Source organism: Panthera tigris, chromosome D4 (genome assembly GCF_018350195.1).
Source record: "Panthera tigris isolate Pti1 chromosome D4, P.tigris_Pti1_mat1.1, whole genome shotgun sequence".
Classification (NCBI taxonomy): domain Eukaryota; kingdom Metazoa; phylum Chordata; class Mammalia; order Carnivora; family Felidae; genus Panthera; species Panthera tigris.
The window spans coordinates 81,403,636-81,422,635 of record NC_056672.1 but is presented as its reverse complement, the minus strand read 5'-3'; the positions used below and the strand labels follow the sequence as shown (position 1 = coordinate 81,422,635).

General features: G+C 37.1%; 1 protein-coding gene across 4 annotated transcripts in view; it reads left to right on the top strand.

Annotated features, from left to right (window-relative positions):
* The window catches only part of RC3H2 (ring finger and CCCH-type domains 2), a 52,123-nt gene extending 34,864 nt beyond the window's left edge, over positions 1–17,259 (top strand). Inside the window, exons 11-21 of one of the 4 annotated variants that reach the window (XM_042963414.1) lie at positions 4,444–4,658; positions 5,300–5,733; positions 6,312–6,482; positions 8,543–8,659; positions 9,024–9,237; positions 9,479–9,563; positions 9,825–9,906; positions 10,006–10,140; positions 10,391–10,498; positions 10,591–10,739; positions 11,950–17,259. In XM_042963414.1, the coding sequence (XP_042819348.1) occupies positions 4,444–4,658; positions 5,300–5,733; positions 6,312–6,482; positions 8,543–8,659; positions 9,024–9,237; positions 9,479–9,563; positions 9,825–9,906; positions 10,006–10,140; positions 10,391–10,498; positions 10,591–10,739; positions 11,950–12,145 (1,906 nt within the window). In that variant the 3' untranslated portion in view covers positions 12,146–17,259. Of the gene's footprint in view, positions 1–4,443; positions 4,659–5,299; positions 5,734–6,311; positions 6,483–8,542; positions 8,690–9,023; positions 9,238–9,478; positions 9,564–9,824; positions 9,907–10,005; positions 10,141–10,390; positions 10,499–10,590; positions 10,740–11,949 lie in introns of all 4 variants that reach the window. The other 3 variants (XM_042963413.1, XM_042963416.1, XM_042963415.1) reach the window with 3 other exon arrangements.
* The last annotated feature ends 1,741 nt before the right edge of the window (positions 17,260–19,000 follow it).

The window sequence follows — 19,000 nt, the reverse complement described above, 5'->3', positions numbered from 1 at the left end:
TTATCCTAAGGGAAAGGAACTAATCAGAATTTTTAATGCATAATCTTCACCTAGTGGAAAAAGCACTTGAATCCCCCAAAATTTGAGTTCTAGTCCTGGCTCTGCAGTTGAAAAGCTCTGTGACCTTAGAAAGTCAATTCAGCTCTGGGTTTTGTTTTCCTTGACTGTAAACTGAAGAGTTTGGACCAGAATTGGGTTTTTTCCACACTTAGATCTTTGAACTTTAGGATCGTATACAGAGGGGTACCAGAAAGGAGCTAAATAGAAACCTCAGCAAGGTGAGATTCTAAGCCTCCAGCCTCTACTTCACTCAGAACAGTCTATTCTATATTCTTTAATGATGTGTAGTAGCTAAGAGGGGGCTCTTGGGAGGCAGACTCCCTGGGTTCAAATTCTGGCTCACTGTTTTCTAGCTGTTTGATCTTAGGCCAGTTAATCTGTCTCCCTCAATTTACTCATCCACAAAATTCATTCAGTAATAGTAACTACTACACAGGTTGGTTGCACAGATTAAGTGAATCACTATTGCAGTGTGCATTGAACAGTACCTGCCAGATAGCACTCAATATCTTGTTGTTATTATTATTACCAATATTTTCAGGTTTCAGCATAAGGAAGGGTTTTGGTTCTGTAAGAAAAAAGTTTTAAAACTTTCTGACCATCTGAGTTACTTACATCTCAGAAATCTCATGCTTTGGTATTGTTTTAGGGTCTCAGTTAAATCATGTTCCGATTTTGTTGCCCCTGAATAGTCGGTCAGCATTTATTATATGCCTTCTAGGAACAAAGTATTATGCTAGTGATTTCATATAATAAACAGTGGGTAGGTAAGCAATTATATTCTTTATTTCTGCAGTTAGCATATGATAGGAGGATTTGTTTATTGGAGGATCCTTACAGTTTTCCCTGGGAGAGATTTTTAGAAATGACATGTCAGAGAACATTGTCTAGTTAGCAAATGGTATTTGAACATTCATTCTGAGCTAGGTTCTTGTCACACTTGAAAATACAGGACATGTATAAGATCTCTTTTCCTTTAAGAAACTTATGAGAGTATAGTTGTGGAGACAGCATTTACACAAATGAAGCAAAATTGAAATTGGATGAAAGAACAGGAATATTTTATATTGCTGGGAAAAATATGGTGGATTTCAGAAAAAGAAACAGCATAAGATGGGTCAAATTTGTTGATAATTATTTGGAATATTGAAGAGACCAGCCTTTTAGAACAGGAAGTTTATGTTAGGGACTGGTTAAAATAAGATTAGATAGGTAGGTTGCACCAGATTATGGAGACCTTGTGTTACATATATGTTTAGAAAATGAGCTTTTGAAGGTTTTTGGCAAGGTAACCTAGAACTGTTTTATATCCATACGAGTGGAATGTATTCAGCCGTAAAAAAAAAAAAAAAAAAGTAAATACTAATACATACTACAGTCAATGTGGATGAACCTCGAAACTGTTAAGTGAAAGAAGCTAGATACAAAAGGCCATATATTACAGAGTTCTATTTATGGTAGTGTCCAGAATAGGCAAATCCAGAGAGACAGAAAGTAGATGAGTAGTTGCCAGGGGCTGTGGAGTGAATGCTAATGAGTAGAGATTTCTCTCAGGGCTGATGAAGGTGTTTCAGAATGAGGTAGTGGTGATGGTTGTTGCACAACCTTGTGAATATACCAAAACTCACTGAATTATACACCTTAAAAGGTAAATCCTATCCCAATTTTTTTTTTAATTACAGACTAAGGGAACAACTTGAAAAATAAATAAATCATTAATTCATTCAAAAATTAGGGATCTTCTATGTGCCCAACACCAGCCAGCTGGTAGAAGTAATGAAAATGAACTAAATAATACTACTCCCTGCCTCTGAGGGTCTTACAGTGTGGTTTGGAGGCAGACGTAAACAAATATTATATAATACATTCTGATAGGTACTATAACGGAGTTGTGTTCCAAGTGTTATTGGAAAACAAAAAGTAATAATATTCTATAGGGAGTTATTATGGAAGACTCCCTAGAGGTAAAATGAGCCCAGGAAGACCTGAGGTAGTTCCAAAAGTATGGATAGTTGGGAAGGAAAGATCTTATCAGGACAGGAAGCAGCCCTGGCAAAATCAGGTAGGCAGGAGAGGGGTGCTGCAAAGGAGAGCCTGGAATCCTGAGAGCCATGTAGGTTACAGCTGTAGTAATCTAGCTGTCTGTCTGGAATGTGGCTGAAGGTTAGCTTTTTCCTTAGTCTGATTTTTGTGGATAGCTTGTATGATCACGTGAGGCTATGAATCTTGTCATGGATTTTGATGCCTTTTCGCTGACAAGTCTAAAAATTTGCCATTTCTTTTTATGTTTATTTTTGAGAGAGAGAGAAAAAGTGTGAGTGGGGAAGGGATGGGTGGGGGGAGACAGAATCTGAAGGGGGCTCTGCTAACAGCAGACAGCCTGATGTGGGGGCTCAAACTCACGAACCACAAGATCATGACCTGAGCCAAAGTTGGATGTTTAACCAACTGAGCCACCCAGGTGCCCCCTAAAGTTTGCCATTTTAAAGTACTTATCCCACTTTGACAGTATATAACCTTTTGATATGGAAGGACCAGATGATCTATGTAAAGCATGTAGCATAGAGCCTGGAATGTGCTCAGTAATTGCTCGATAAGAGTTATATTACTGTTACAAGGAAATCCTAATCATTTTCCTTGTTGCCTTTATTTAAGTTCAAAGAATAAATATAGCCCTAAAATATCTTTAAACTGTAAGTCAGTAAATTTGTATCTGCTATTATTACCCACAGTTCCTTAGTTATTTCCATTTTACACATAAAAGTAAACATCTGCTAGACTAATCTGCTGTGCTAGACTTAAAAGCAGCCCATACTTGTTTGTATTCTAGCTTTAAAAGGGCTTCTCTAGTTTGAGAAAAACCCTTTAATCTACTTGGGATGCAACATATTGAATTCCTGCATCATTAACAAGTTCTTTTTCTGGAGTCACCACATATCTAAGCTCTGCCAAAGTTTGACTTCTCAGTAGGGCATAAGAAAGACGTGGTGAGATCCTCTGGAGCTGATTGCCTGGTGACTCAACAAAGAAAATCCCTGGTTAAAAAAGATAAAAAGTTTGGTTATTTTGCATCAATTGAATGAGTAACCATATATTGGCGTTTCACTCATCCACTCTGACTATTATGTGGCAGGAACTGTTTCATTTTTTCAACAGATATTTTTACTGAATGACTACTGTATGCCAGGAATTCTTCTAGATGTAACAGTTAACTTTTCTAGATGTAACTTTGGATAGACAGCAGTTAACAAAATGGACAAAAATGGCCTTTTCTCAAGGAGTTTACATTTTAATCCATCTATCTCTTAATAGAACAGTCCTTCTTTTACATGTCTGTCGTCTTTGTCCCAGAGAATTCTGGTAGACTACAGTGGGCTCTTGAACAATACAGGGATTGGGGACACTTTTGACTTCCTCACAATGTAACTACTCATAGCCTACTATTGACCAGAGGCCTTACTGATAACATAGTATCAATTAACACGTATTCTGTAGGTTGTATGTATTGTATATCGTATTCTTGCTGTAAAGTTAGCTAGAGAAAAGAAAATGTCATCAATAAAATACAAGGAGGGGCACCCTGGCTGGTTTAGTCCGCAGAGCATGGGACTTTTGATCTAGGGGATGTGAATTTGAGCCTCACGTTGGGGGTTGAGTTTACTTAAAACAACAACAACAAAAGATATTTTAAAAAAGAAAATACATTTGCAGTACTATTCATTGAAAAAAGTCTGCATATAAATGGACCCGTGCAGTTCAAACCTGTGTTGTTCAAGGGTTAACTGTAGTTATTGAACAATAAATTTAAGGGTGAACCTGTTGAATAAGACTTTTTAAAAATTTTTTTAAATGTTTATTTTTGAGAGAGAGAAAGAGAGGGACGGAGCATGAGTGAGTAGGGAGGGAGGGAGGGAGAGAGAGAGAGAGAGAGAGAGAGAGAGAATCCAAAGCAGGCTCCAGGCTCTGAGCTGTCAGCACAGACAGGGCTCGAACCCACGAGCTGTGAGATCATGACCTGAGCCAAAGTCGGACGCTTAACCGACTGAGCCACCCATGCGCCCTGAATAGAAATTTTTTTTTTTTTTTTAAATTTCCACTAGGAAAAATCTTTGTTTATACAATGAGTAAAAAGGGATTGGTGGATCACATTAGTGCCTGGGCTTTGTTTGCATTCTTTTTACCCTTGCCAGAATATGAGATCTGTTACTACAATCCTGTGAATCAGCAGTGTAGGGTGGCAATGAAATTATTTGTCACTATGGAAATACCTAAATTTTCTCTATTAGTGGTTTCACTATATAATTTTATGAAAAATTCCTACTGAGGAAGACAGCAGTTACAGACAGTAATTTATTCTTTGTTTTTGATAAATTATCTCTCCAGTAAAATTGGCTCTCCACCCAAGACTCCTGTAAGTAATGTAGCGGCTACCTCAGCTGGGCCTTCTAATGTTGGAACAGAGCTGAATTCTGTGCCTCCAAAATCCAGCGCATTTATAACTAGAGTACCAGTATATCCTCAGCATTCTGAAAACATTCAGTATTTTCAAGATCCAAGGACTCCGATACCCTTCGAAGTCCCACAGTACCCCCAGACAGGTAAGTAATTTTAGGCAATTCTAAGAAAAAAAAGAAACTAATATATATTGTCCTTAGATACATAAGTGAATCACTTATATCTAGAATATCTATATTAAGAAATTAATCTTTTGGACTATATAACCCTTAAGTTTTCTTCCTGCCCTAAGAATTAATGATTCTGCATGCCAATAGTTTTAAGATTCTCCTTCCTTTACGTCAAATATAGAGTCCATGGATGAGCTTCAGGGAGTTCTGTGAATCCCTTGAAATAGTTTGTAGAATGTTTGGTTTATATATAGTTAATGTATAATTTTGGAAAGACAATACACAACTTATATAGATTTTGAAAGGGGTTTTTACCTCTGCTCCCCCAAAGCTATGAATCAATAATGTAACTGATTACTTAATCCAAAACCTGTGGCAGTAGATGCCCTAGAAGGAAACTTACCAGCCATCTCTTAATAGCCTGTCTTGTGTTTTTGAGGAGCAGTTTAACATAGGAGTTCATATAGTAGTGTAGTGTCTGTCTAAAGTAGGAGTAACCAAGGTTCAAAGTTTATTTTCTTTTCCCACATCAAAAGCTGGTTTAGAGTTAAATCATTGTACAATGTTGGATTTTACTAAGATTACATTAAATATTCCTTTTTCTAATTTTTAAGGATACTACCCACCACCTCCAACGGTACCAGCTGGTGTGGCTCCCTGTGTTCCTCGCTTTGTGAGATCCAATAATGTTCCAGAGTCCTCCCTCCCACCTGCTTCTATGCCATATGCCGATCATTACAGTACATTTTCCCCTCGAGATCGAATGAATTCTTCTCCTTACCAACCTCCTCCTCCGCAGCCGTATGGACCAGTTCCGCCAGTACCTTCTGGAATGTATGCTCCTGTGTACGACAGCAGGCGCATCTGGCGCCCACCTATGTACCAACGAGATGACATTATTAGAAGTAATTCTTTACCTCCAATGGATGTGATGCACTCGTCTGTTTATCAGACGTCTTTGCGGGAAAGATATAACTCATTAGATGGGTACTATTCAGTGGCTTGCCAGCCACCAAGTGAGCCAAGGACAAGTGTGCCTTTACCAAGGGTAAGTGACAGTGGAAATAGGACTGCTACTGTAGTGTAGTGACAGTGGGTAAAGAGCCCACTGTCAGACTTGGTGTCCTACCACCCAGGTATGGGTTTCTAGCTCCTCCACTTAGAAATTGTGTGACTTACAGAAGTTACTATATGTTCTGTACGTCAGGTTTTTCATGTTTGGTGGCAATAATGGTACCTACCTCATAAGGCTGTTGTGAGGATTAAATCAGAAAAACAAAGCCCTTGGAACTGGACCTGATACATATTAATGCTCAATAAATGTTATGCTTGGATAGGAAACTGATGGGAAGGTATAGAGAAATCTCCAAAATACAAGGACAGGGCCTATTTTCAGTATCCCCACATAGATACAAATGACTTCTCTAAACCAGAAAACTGAGTGCTCACTTGACTAAACATTAATCCTTTCATTTAAATGTGTGGAGAATAGGCTAAGGTGACTTCCCTGCTGTATCTTTTTGTCCCAACAATATAATAAACTGTTTACGTTATTTCCACAGGAAATAGACAAGTTTATTTACTGCTCCCTAGATGATTAAGATTGTTTCTTTTATCCCCCCTTAGGAACCTTGTGGTCATTTGAAGACCAGTTGCGAGGAGCAGATAAGAAGAAAGCCAGAGCAGTGGGCACAGTACCACACTCAGAAAGCACCTCTTGTCTCTTCAACTCTTCCTGTGGCAACACAGTCACCAACACCACCTTCTCCTCTATTCAGTGTAGACTTTCGCACTGATGTAAGAAAGGTCTTCATCACTTGATGTTGCAAGGATAGGTCAAACACCCGACTTCAGAGCACTCTTTCCAACCAGGGTTAGCTGTGTTGGGTATTTTGCAGCGGTGTAGTGTGAAGTTGAGTCACGTAGTTCAGTGAACATTGAGTTTGTGAGAAGCACTACAGTTAGGCATTGTGAGACTCTGAAGACCATTAAGTTTTTAATGGTCTTGAGACCTGTTCCACCAAGAATTGAAAGTCTCTCCAGCAGTATAGTTGTCATTATTTTTCTGTTTTTTAGTAATAAGATATATATCTACCATTTATTGAGCACCTACTTGTGCCAGGCACTGTACTAAGCATTTGCATAATGCTATTTTATTTAATTCTCACAAAAATCTTAGGGGGCCGGTATTAAATCTATGTTTTTTAGAAATCCTACTCAGAGAAATTAAGTAATTTGCCCAAAGTAATAAATTCAGCTTGTAAGTAGCTGGGATTTGAATTCTGATCTAGCAGAAGCATTTCTTCCTTACTTCACAGGAGTTGCAGAAATGCCTGTGGTTTTATTCATGCAGTTTTGCATCACTGTTAATTATTCTTGTTGTTACAAAACAAATTTTTGTATCAGGATCATTTCAGTGTACCTTGTTGTTTTCAGTACTTTTATATATACGACAAACCATTATTTTTTTAATTCCTCTAATTTGATTTATTTCCCATTCTTTTGGGCTCTAATATCTAAAACTTTTAAAAATTTTATTATGAAGAGTGCCTGGATGGCTCAGTCAGTTAAGTGTCCAACTCTTGGTTTCACTCAGGTCATGGTCTCATGGTCGTGAGATTGAGCCCCGTGTCAGGCTCCGTGCTGAGCATGGAGCCTGCTTAGGATTCTCTCTCTCTCTCTCTCTCTCTCCCCCTCCCCTGCTTGCATGCTCACTCTCAAAAAAAAAAAAAAAAAAAAAAAAAATTATTATGGAAAACTTCAAGCATATACAAAAGTAGAATAGTATGATAAACCCCACGTACCCATCACCCCCTGTTACCTACTCTTCAGTCTCTCATTTGTACCCCCTCTTCCCACTGGATTATTTTGAAGTAATTCAGATAACATTTTTTCATCCATAAATATTTCAATAAACCATTGAATTCTTAAACTAGATCCAAATTTCTCATCAAACTGAGACTTCTTCAAAGCAACTAAACATGTTGACAACAGAGTGATAGAGTTGCCACTTGCTTGATAGAAAAATGTATTTGCATTTTTTTATACTATGCTTTAAGAAATAATTAGTCCCCTGGGGAGCCTGACTGGCTCAATTGGTAGAACATGTGATTCTTGATCTCAGGGTCATGAGTTCAAGCCCCACATTGGGTGTAGTGTTTACTTTAAAAAAAAAAAAAAATTTCCCTGAGACTCAGATCTGCTATTTGCCAGTAATATGACTTGTAATATGTAATTTAACGATTTTGGCATCAGCTTTCTATATCTGTATAATCAGTAAACTAGATTTAATGATTATGACAACTTTAGTATTCTGATCCTGTAATAATTTGGACAGTCCTTTTAAAATTTGTCCACTTTTTCTTCTAGTTCCAGACAGCCTTCTTTGAGTTCTTTTTTTAAATTTGATCCTGCATGGTTTATCAGTTATATTCCCATATTTACATGATGGTCTTTTCTCAGAATCGTAAACTATTCTAGGACACGGACCATAGTGTGTGTGTGTTTTGCCTTTTTTCATTTTTTTGGAGTGCTTCATACCATGTTAGAGACATGCTGCAAATATTTGTTGATTTGGTGTTTGATAGTCAGGGGTTCCTTATGAGTACTGAAAGAGCAAAATAAAAAGAGAAGTCATTCTATTTTCTATAGTAAATAATGTAAATACAAATAGTATAATTATTACTTGTTACATATGACAGTATTTTTATATTAATTATTGAAAGTTTTTATATTATTTGTTCATTATGAAGTCCTATATATTCTATAATAGTTACTTTGTATTAGTTACAAGTTTGTAAATTTAACAGTTTTGTACTAATTGATTATGCTTTTTTTTTTTTTTTTTTTTTAATCAGTTCTCTGAGAGTGTGAGTGGTACAAAATTTGAAGAAGATCATCTTTCTCATTATTCTCCTTGGTCTTGTGGCACCATAGGCTCCTGTATAAATGCCATCGATTCAGAGCCCAGAGATGTAATTGCTAATTCAAATGCTGTATTAATGGTATGATTTGGGGGAGTGGGGGGGATATCATGCATGTTGGCTCAAGTTTTAGAATGATTGAATGCTTTCATCTTCATATTGTTTATTGCTATATAACTCATCTGTAAGCAGCTGAGTTATATTTAGGTAAGTCTGAAATAAATTGCATTTAATGCTTAAATTATTTGAGCTAGTTTGGTGGTTTAAAACGGATGTTGGATTATCACTAAGATGTACTGCTAGTGTTAAATTTACCAGAAAATTTGATTACATGTCTTTTGAAAGCATGTACCTGTATTATTAGCTGAAGTAATTGACAACAACCCTTTTAATTGATTTTCTTTGGTTTATGCAGGACCTGGACAGTGGAGATGTTAAGAGAAGAGTGCATTTATTTGAAACTCAGAGAAGGACAAAAGAAGAAGACCCAATAATTCCATTTAGTGATGGACCTATCATCTCAAAATGGGGTGCAATTTCCAGATCTTCACGTACAGGTTACCATACCACGGATCCTGTCCAGGCCACTGCTTCCCAAGGAAGTGCCACTAAGCCTATCAGTGTATCAGGTAATCCCCTTAACTAGTATCTCACTTGCTGTATTCTAACACTGTGCTTTTTAATCCTCACTTTGTGAGGTACAGCACATTTCCCTCTATTTAACAGTCACAGGAGCTCAGAATTAAATGGTTTAGCCAGAAGAACATGGCTGGTTGGATAAAATATGGATCTTTTTTAAAAAGTGTATGTTCACATTTACATATTGATATTTCACTTTTCTGATCATTGTTTCTTTCTACCTTTCTGTAGATTATGTTCCTTATGTCAATGCTGTTGATTCAAGGTGGAGTTCGTATGGTAACGAGGCCACGTCATCAGCACACTATATTGAACGGTAATGTTACTCTTACTTCTTTTGGATTCTCTATTTTCAGACTTGTATGTATCCTCAGAGTATAGATCCTACCCCCGATTATTCATGAAGCGTACTTTAATGATTTTAGCTGAATAACAGATTTCTGAGAAAACATTTAAATGATGACTGAAACTTTCAGGGTTGATTAATTACAGAAAACGTATTTGGTATATGGCCATTACTGCTTTAGTTGCTTCAACTCTTTCAGTTTTATAACTGTAAACATATTTCTCTTTAAAGGGACAGATTCATTGTTACTGATTTATCTGGTCATCGAAAGCATTCCAGTACTGGAGACCTTTTGAGCATTGAACTTCAGCAGGTAGTCTCTGTGTCCCTCAGCTTTAAATTCTTAAAATAAAATGGCAGTTGAAAGCTATGGTTGAAAGCTAACTTTACCTTTGTTTTTTTTCCCCTATAGGCCAAGAGTAACTCATTGCTTCTTCAGAGGGAGGCCAATGCACTGGCCATGCAGCAGAAGTGGAATTCCCTGGATGAAGGCCGCCACCTTACCTTAAATCTTCTAAGCAAGGAAATTGAACTGAGAAATGGAGAGGTAAAAAAACTGAACCTCTCAGCTTCATGCTTAATGTATTTGCTGTTTGGTGCTGCTGTGTGTTAGTTTATGCCATTACCTAGTGTATGTTAGCATTCCTTTTTCTGGTGGATGATTGTTTTTCAAACTCAGAATAGAAATAAAATTGCAGTACCAGCTTTTATTTCAATCATTGAGATTCTTACTTTAATCTAAAAGGGGGGCCCCAGCTTCCCCAGGTATAAAATCAGCATTTTTTCTTTTATTACAGAGTGATTATACAGAAGATGCAAGCGATACTAAGCCTGATAGGGATATTGAGTTAGAGCTTTCGGCACTTGATACTGATGAACCTGATGGACAAGGTGAACAAATTGAAGTAAGTACCACAATTAGATATTTAGGAAGCTTTATTCAATTGGAAACTATAAAATACTTTCATACTGAAGGATTAACATTTTATTTTCTTAGGAGATCCTGGACATACAGCTGGGTATCAGTTCTCAAAATGATCAGTTGCTGAATGGAACAGCAGTGGAAAATGGGCATCCAGTCCAACAGCACCAAAAGGAGCCACTGGAGCAGAAGAGACAGAGTTTAGGTGAAGACCATGTGATTCTGTGAGTGTTAGACAGATAACTCATAACCAGTGGACATAGGTTGTAAATATTTAAATAAAATAAATGCAGTGTTACCTGCAATTTTGGCTCTCTCCTGTGAGGCGAAGACCTTATGTAATAGGGCAGTGATTGGGTCAGTCTGAATTTTTAGGAGAGAAGAGGTAAACTTGAACAAAATAGTCCATTTTTAAGTAGCCTGAGACCTGCTTTTTTTGTGGATAAAAGTTTGTCCTCGTGCTCCAGCATCAGGTTAATACTTCCTCAGTCTGGTAGGCACACTTCTAGACTACACAATGGAGAATTAAAATCTAGATGAAGGGTTTCCCTTTTAAAAAATCATGTTAAGGTATTCTTAGAATTAGGGGCACCTGGATAGCTCAGTTGGTTAAGCGTCCGACTTCAGCTCCGGTCACAATCTCACGGTTCGTGAGTTTGAGCTCCACATCGGGCTCTGTGCTGACAGTTCAGAGCCTGGAGCCTGCTTTGGATTCTGTGTTTCCCTCTGTCTCTCTGCCCCTCCCCTGCTCACGCTCTGTCTCTCTCTCAATAATAAATAAACATTAAAAAACATTTTTTTTTAATTAAAGATATTTTTAGATTTAATATTGCCATTTTATATAATTACCGCCAAAATTATGGGTTAGTCTTGAACTTAATAGTTTGTTGGCCTTAAATTAGCCAGTATTTTAATTTTTTTTAATGTTTATTTATTTTTTAGAGAGAGAAAGACCAAGCATGAGCAGGGGAGGGGCAGAGAGAGAGGAGACACAGAATCTGAAGCAGGCTCCAGGCTCTGAGCTATCAGCACAGAGCCTGATGTGGGGCTCGAACTTACGGACTGTGAGATCATGACCTGAGCTGAAGTCTGTTAACCAACTGAGCCACCCAGGTGCCCCTTAAATTTTTTTTAAGTTTACTCATTTATTTTTTGAGAGAGAGAGCATGAGCAGAGGAGGGGCAGAGAGAGAGAATCCCAAGTAGGCCCAGTGCTGAGCCACCCAGGTGCCCGTCTAGTATTTTAATTTTTTAAATATGATTTTTGAAAAAAGGGACTTTTTTAGTGACTGCTGATATTTTTTAGTGATAAATACATGCCTTTACTAGGGGCTTTTGAAGTTTGTTACAACTAATATTAAGCATGTATAGTTATTCTTTAAAGGGTTATTCACTTAAAGCTAATTTGTTTTCAATGTCCTTTATTTTCTCTCAGGGAGGAGCAAAAAACAATTCTGCCGGTAACTTCTTGCTTTAGCCAGCCACTCCCAGTGTCCATTAGCAATGCAAGTTGCCTCCCCATCACCACATCTGTCAGTGTTGGCAACCTCATTCTGAAAACTCACGTTATGTCTGAAGATAAAAACGACTTTTTAAAACCTGTTGCAAATGGGAAGATGGTTAACAGCTGAAAGGAGGTTCATCTTTCAAATTTGTGACCATACCATGGAAGCATTTACACTAGCTTTTTATATATATAATATATATTATATAATGTATATTTTTTTTAAAAAAAGATATTACCGGGGGCATCCATTTCCTGTGGACTCTTTGATACTTCAAGCCCTCTTGCATTAGCATTATGAAAAAAAAAGAAAATTTACTTTACTAGGGTAACACGTTCACTTTCCAGAGGTGATTGGAATTTGGACATTTAACTTAAGCTTCAAGCAGCTTTTTATGAGTTTGTAGCAATCCGGTGCAGTAACTGAGCCATTTCCTATTTTAAATGGCTTCTATAGAAAATTAACAACTCAGTTATTAAACTAGCAGGATCCTACAATGATACATCTAGTGAAAGTAGACTTAATTAACTTATTTATTTCTATTTTATGTTTTGCTGAGAGAAATTTCCATCTCATTCCAGCTGCTTTATTTATCTTTTTCATGGGACTTTGCATGGATTTTTTTTCTTTTTCTTTCTTTCTTTCCTTCTTTTTTTTTCTTTTTTTTTTTCTTTTTTTACTTTGAAGAGTGGAGTTAGATGTTCTTACCATAGAATTTTACAGGGTTATATACTAGCTTTCTTTACTGCATTATATGTAGGAGTGTGGTGCAGTGCTTTTATCTGTAGCATTGAAATTTTTTTTAATTTTCCATTTTTCAAGCCTAGTTTCTGCTTTGTTAATATTTATACACAGGCTACTTGTTGAAGTAAGTAATTAAATATATAACCAAGTGCCTAAGTCTTTCAGCTGATGTACTAGATATTAAATTCTCCTAAGTTATGCAGAATCGTTTTTACAATTTTGATAAATTATGCACTAATGTAATGGCAGTTTTTTAAAACGCAGATTTAAGCCTGTACATTATTGAATCTGATGACTTGGCAAAAGAATCAGGTGCTTTCAGCTTTCTTGAGAAAACCCTGTATGTAGCGTTTGCACTGACTAACAAGATGGTATTGCTGGGTTTTTTTTTATTTAAACTGATTAATTTGGATGTTCATTGCAATATCTTGGTTAAGTATTGTTTATTGTTACTTCACGTTGCGTTTAATTTTCCTTGTTCTCTGACCGTTAGGTTGATAAGACTATGAACCATGTAATAATAGAACATTGGCTAACCTTTATTCGTACTTAAAAACATGAGTAATTTCTGCCCTGCTAAATGTGACTGAAAAGTGTTTGGACCTGGCATCTGGAAGCATGCAGTATGTTCAACCAGCCATGCCCCAGATTTGGGGGAGGTATTTTTGAAACCTAAACTTCAGTCGACATTTGGAAACAAAAACTGGGCATTCCTTCCTGGTGATCTCACCTATAGTTTGTTTTCGTTTTTCCCCAGTTTCTTTAAGATTAGTTTGACTTTTATTATTTTTTTTAATTAACTTCTGTGAAGTTGTTTACTCTGAAAATTGTACTGGAATATTTTAAGCCAAGCTGATCTTTCACCAGGTGTACTGTATGTAAGGGCTTTTCCTGCTAGCAAGATGCTTAAACAGGATCATGTTATTGGTCGTCTGAGCTATTTAGTTGTTTTACAAAACCACAGCATTGTATCAGATAAGATTTTGATAAAAAGTTTTGTGCACATTTCCAGGGGCGGGAGGGTTGACATTTCCCTGAAATTTCTTGATCAGAATGAGTAAATGCTGGTGTTTGATACCTGTCTTAATGAACATGCTCATAAGGTGACTGATAAGTTGTAAATATACCTGAGAAACAAAGGGGTAGTTTTGATATTCTGGTGTCAGTATGGAAGATCTTACACATTTATTTAATATTCAAATGTATGAGGATGTTTGTTTGTAGCATAACAGCACAGTAGCCTTGACTTCGTTTCCTTTGGTTAGTACTGTACCCTTTTGCCATGGCCAGTGCTCCCTATCCCTACAAAGACATTTTATTTATTTCACTCTGTAACCTGAAATGAATAGGAACAAGAGTTTTAAACCATGTTACATTAACTTATTTCTGACATTATAAATTAGCCTAGGATATTACAGGAACATGATTGTTATATAATTTATATCAGAACCCTTCTATAAATATGCGCTTATTACATTTAAAATGCTTCCAATGTACTTTATTTGCTGTTTGCATTTCCAAAAAGGATATGCAAACCAGTATGTCTATTTCATGGATATTTAAATAGTGAGATCTTCCATGTTGAAGGTAATGTATTTTTTTTTAAGATTTTAAAATTGCTATTTTGTTACAAAATAGAGACCTATTAACAGTTTGAGAGCTCCTTATGTGCCCTCAGGGAAAGAACCCTCTGTGCAACAGAACTACGCAAAACATCTTCAGCACGTTCTGAGGGTGAATATATACTACATAAATTGATCTTGTGTATTTAACCTTATCTTTTTAATTTTAAAATTGAAATTTTGAAACTTGGTTGTGCTCTGCTGGAGGGGTTTGGGATAAACTGCTTAGGTGTTTGCCTACTTGTCCAGTGAAATTACATTTGCATCAGTGTATGTATATACCTGCCAACCTTATTGGTATGTCTCAGAACATTTATATTAAAATAATGCTTGTCTTGCAGCAGGTGATCCCATAAAACAATAACTCCCTGTTCTTAAAAACTTACTCTCGTTCTCACTAACAACATAGGAATTGTTTCTTTGTTGGGATTATTCTGTATTGCATCCTTTATATAGTGGCCATCTTCTGTTTCTCATGGTGGGTTTAATGTGAGGGAAAGATGTTGGTTCTCTGCCACTTTAGAAGAAAGAGCAGTCTTTCTGATCCTTCTTCAAAAAGTTACTCCCTGATGTCAAGAGGAAAAAAATTATAAATCAGACCTAGGATGTGACTTTTTAAAATTGGGTGCATTCCCTGTCATTTGACCCTTTTACCAACATGTGATGTACATGCGTTTGAAATCAGTATATAAGGCAATAGGAGAGGAAATGTGTGATGTTGGTAATTTAACTACGTGTGGTGCCTGTGGTTCAATTAGGAAAAAATAGTCTGAGGTCTGGAAAGTAGGAAAATGGTGGGTTGTGTGTTTGGTTTACTTCTTACATTTTTGTTTTTCCATTTCTGAGTCCCATTCTGAAGTCCATGTGCCTCATTCAGATTCTGTGAATCTAAATTCAGTAGTTCTCTTTTGTAGTATCGTTTCATTTTATAAATTCTGAGATTATGTATGTATTTCGTCTAGTTGGTGCCTGACCAGAGCAGATTCCCTTGCCTGTCCTGCCATGACTTCCTTTCAGTACCATCTGATAAGCAAGTGTCATGCATGAAGGTTGTGCATATAATTTTCAAGAGAAGGTAGTACTTCGTTGGGTCGATGGCACTGATTTTTTCCTAGTAGTTACTTACTCTCACAAGAGAATTATAAAAGAAACCTCGCCTCCTGTACGAGAACTGAAATTTTCCATTTGTATGGATCTAGTCCCGTTCACTCAAATTTCAAGTTGATTCCAAGTATATAAAGCACATCCCAATTTTATATGCTGCCTTGAGAAAATAAGAAGATGCACAGCTATTTCTAGGAATTTAAAATGGGATCATTTAAATATTTGAAAACGTTGTTTTAAAAACCATCTAGCTTGCTCTTGCATTTTAGATGTTAAAGCCTGTGTTGTCTTGTTAGCAGGGGTGCAATTGTAATGATTAGATTCAGATTCAGCATGTGATTTCAACTTTGAATCTGAATGTTTCTTCCCTAGCTTCTTTGTGTCATTTCCTGAGCAGACTGTCACCAGTGTTGGTAACTAGGCTTAAAGGGAAAAGTTGCATTGCAACTATGTGTTAGTTTCCTGGAAGAACTTTTCTTGTGTTTTAGTGAGTGAAGAGTGTTGATGGGATCACTTACTGTAACTCCTTCATGAGAACCCCTTCTGCAAGCAGAAGCAGAACACAAATGAACGTGCTCAAGGAGTATCCCATTTTCTGGATAAACTGAATACATTTGCTAGTTGTTCCTTTTTACTAGCAGTTTCTTTGTATCCCTTTGCTGGCAAGGGAATACAAGGAGTCAAGGCCACTGATCAGAACACCCCACATTTGAGTGGAGTCTTATTTCTACTCCAAGAGCAGTTATTCCCCCAAATCCAAAATTGGCAATTTTTCTTTTTTTAAATAAAATTTTAAAAATATCCTCAAACCAGTGGAACATAGACACTGGCTGCACTTAGTACTGCCAACAGCCAAGGTCATTTGCATATATTCCATCAATCTGTCGAGAATTAGGCCTCACTTTATAACCCAAGGCATGGAAGTGCATGCATTCTCTTAGCTGGGCAAACAATTATACTGTAGTTGTGATACAACACATGTGGCTTTTATTTGTACTGCACATATCCACTGTACAGCCACTTGGGAGTATCGTGGTTAGCTTGCAGCAACTGCTGTCTGCATTTATACTGTTTATTGCATATTCTTTTCCCTGGAAGTGAAAGAGAAATGTTTTTCTTGTTGCATTGATTACATTTTATAAATTTGCTTAGCTGGAAAGTTTGGGAAAAGAGGCCTGTTTGTCAATTGTACAACCGATTGTGAAGCTCTAGTGTGAATATTTTTACGTCTGTATTAGACATTTTCTTTGCAAATCTATTGTTCGATTGAAATGTAAATGAAATTAAAGATGGTGTACACCCATCATGTAAAAAGCAGGCACCATCTCTAAGATGGATTTAATGCTCATTTTTAAGGCATATACTCAGCTTCTATTTAAAACTATAATTTAAAATAATTCTGTACAATGAAATGGGGAATATATATGGGAATAAATTCTATTCCATTTATTTCAATTTGAATTTCCAAATTGTAATGTTTCCCTTTGTGCTATAGGAATAGGATTAAATGGGGGAAGGCTAGGATTTCTAAAGGCCTGTATATGGGGGGAGGGCAGAGATGGAACAATGAGGGTTGTGATGATAGTGAATAGCAAAGAGTGAATTCTGTGTGTTTTTGCTGTAGCACTGAAGTGAAGAGATATTAGCTTTGGCTGTTCACAGAATAGAGCATCATGATTTTCAGTGTTTGAGAGAAAATTGATGGAAAAAGTTTGCAGTACTTGACATGTATTTGCATGCACAAAATAAAATTATTTGTCCACCTTAAAAGTTGTTTTAGTGTCAATATTAAGTTCATGGTGCATTTTAGTTATATTGATATCCTTGGTATACATTTTGGCTTAATTAAGCTACCAGGATACTCCTTGAGATTTAAATAATCACCTGCCTCAGAGAGCCTGGCTGGCTTAGTTGGTAGAGTATGCGACTCTTGATTTTGGGGTTGTGAGTTTGAGCCCCACGTTGAGGGGTAAATTGTACTTAAAAATATTTTTTTTAATGTTTTTAATTTTTTTTTTTTTTTTTTTTTTTTTTTGAGAGAGAGAGAGTGGCGTGAGTAGGGGAGGGGCAGGGAGAGAGGAAGACACAGACTCCAAAGCAGGCTCCTGTGCTGACAGCTCAGAGCCTGACACAGGCCTCGAAACCACAAACCACGAGATCATGACCTGAGCCGAAGTTGGATGCTTAACTGACTGAGCCACCCAGGTGCACTCCTAAAAATCTTTTAAAAATAAATAAATAATTGCCTGCCTCACACATACGTTCCTGGGAAGGATCTGAAGAATGAATAGACCAGGAAGGTTGAAATATTTTGTAATCCAGTCACTTCAGTCATTAAAATATAGATAAAGTACTTTCTGTATGGGAAATGAGGGCATAGATAATACTAGCAGTTCACAGTCTAGGTGAGGAAGGAAATAGGACAAATACATAAATGGTAATAAGCCCTAGTCCGTGCTGGTCATTAAGTTCAATAAAACACGAACCCTTCCTCTGGAAGCTCACAGTGTAGAAAATGGGGAAGACAGATCTGAATAACCAGCTCAGTGAGCTATGTTCTAATGTAGGGTGTATGGAAACTCCAAAAGGTAAATTATGGGGCAGATGGTAGTGGTGGTAAGCCAGAGGAGATGGTTCTTTGAGAAATGATCCCAGGCTAGATTTTGTAGGCTGAATAACAGGTCACCAGGCAGAGACGGGAATAAACACCCAAGCACCTACCCTACCTTCACGACAACCCACTCTGTACCTGAACAGTTCTTCTCTATAGATATTATCCCTATTTTCTATCTGAGATGTTAAGTAACTTGCCCAAGGCTCACAGCTAGAAAGTAGTGGAGTCAGACTCAAGTCTGTTCTACCTCCCAAAGGCAGTGAGTGAGGGTGACGATTGGAACCTGTTTTAGCTATAAGTGTTACAATGCAAGGAGTTTTTAACGAATAGTTTACGTAACTCTTAGAGCACTTAATATGTTCCAGACACAGTTCTAAGTGCTACAGGTATATTAAAATCTAGGACCATTATTGTCACCATTTTACAGGTGAGAAGACTAAGGGAGAGCATTTGCCTGAATTCACATGACTAGATGAGGTAGGCAGGGATCTCTATGAAGGACACTGAATACCATAATAAAAAGACTGTTAGGGAGTCTTGGAAGTTAGATGATCTGAACAATTTGGGGTTTTAGAAAGATCACTTTGGTAGCAGTTTGAGGTGATGCTGGAGAAAGACCAGCAGAGAAGCCAGGTCAGCAATCTAGGTAAGAAGTGTTTAGAGGTGGCCAAGCAGGGATGGAGGGAGAGAGGGGTGAATCTGGAAAGCAGGAGACAGCCATTGACGATTTGTTGTAGAGAGAAGGTATTAGACATCTACACACTATAGTGGATTAGATTTGGCTTAGAGTCCCAGATATTGTTGCTGAGAACAGACCCTTATTTGTGAGACATGTAATCTTGTATAAGCCCTGGAGTGACAGTTTAGATCAGGAAGAAGAGGAAGAAACATGGATAG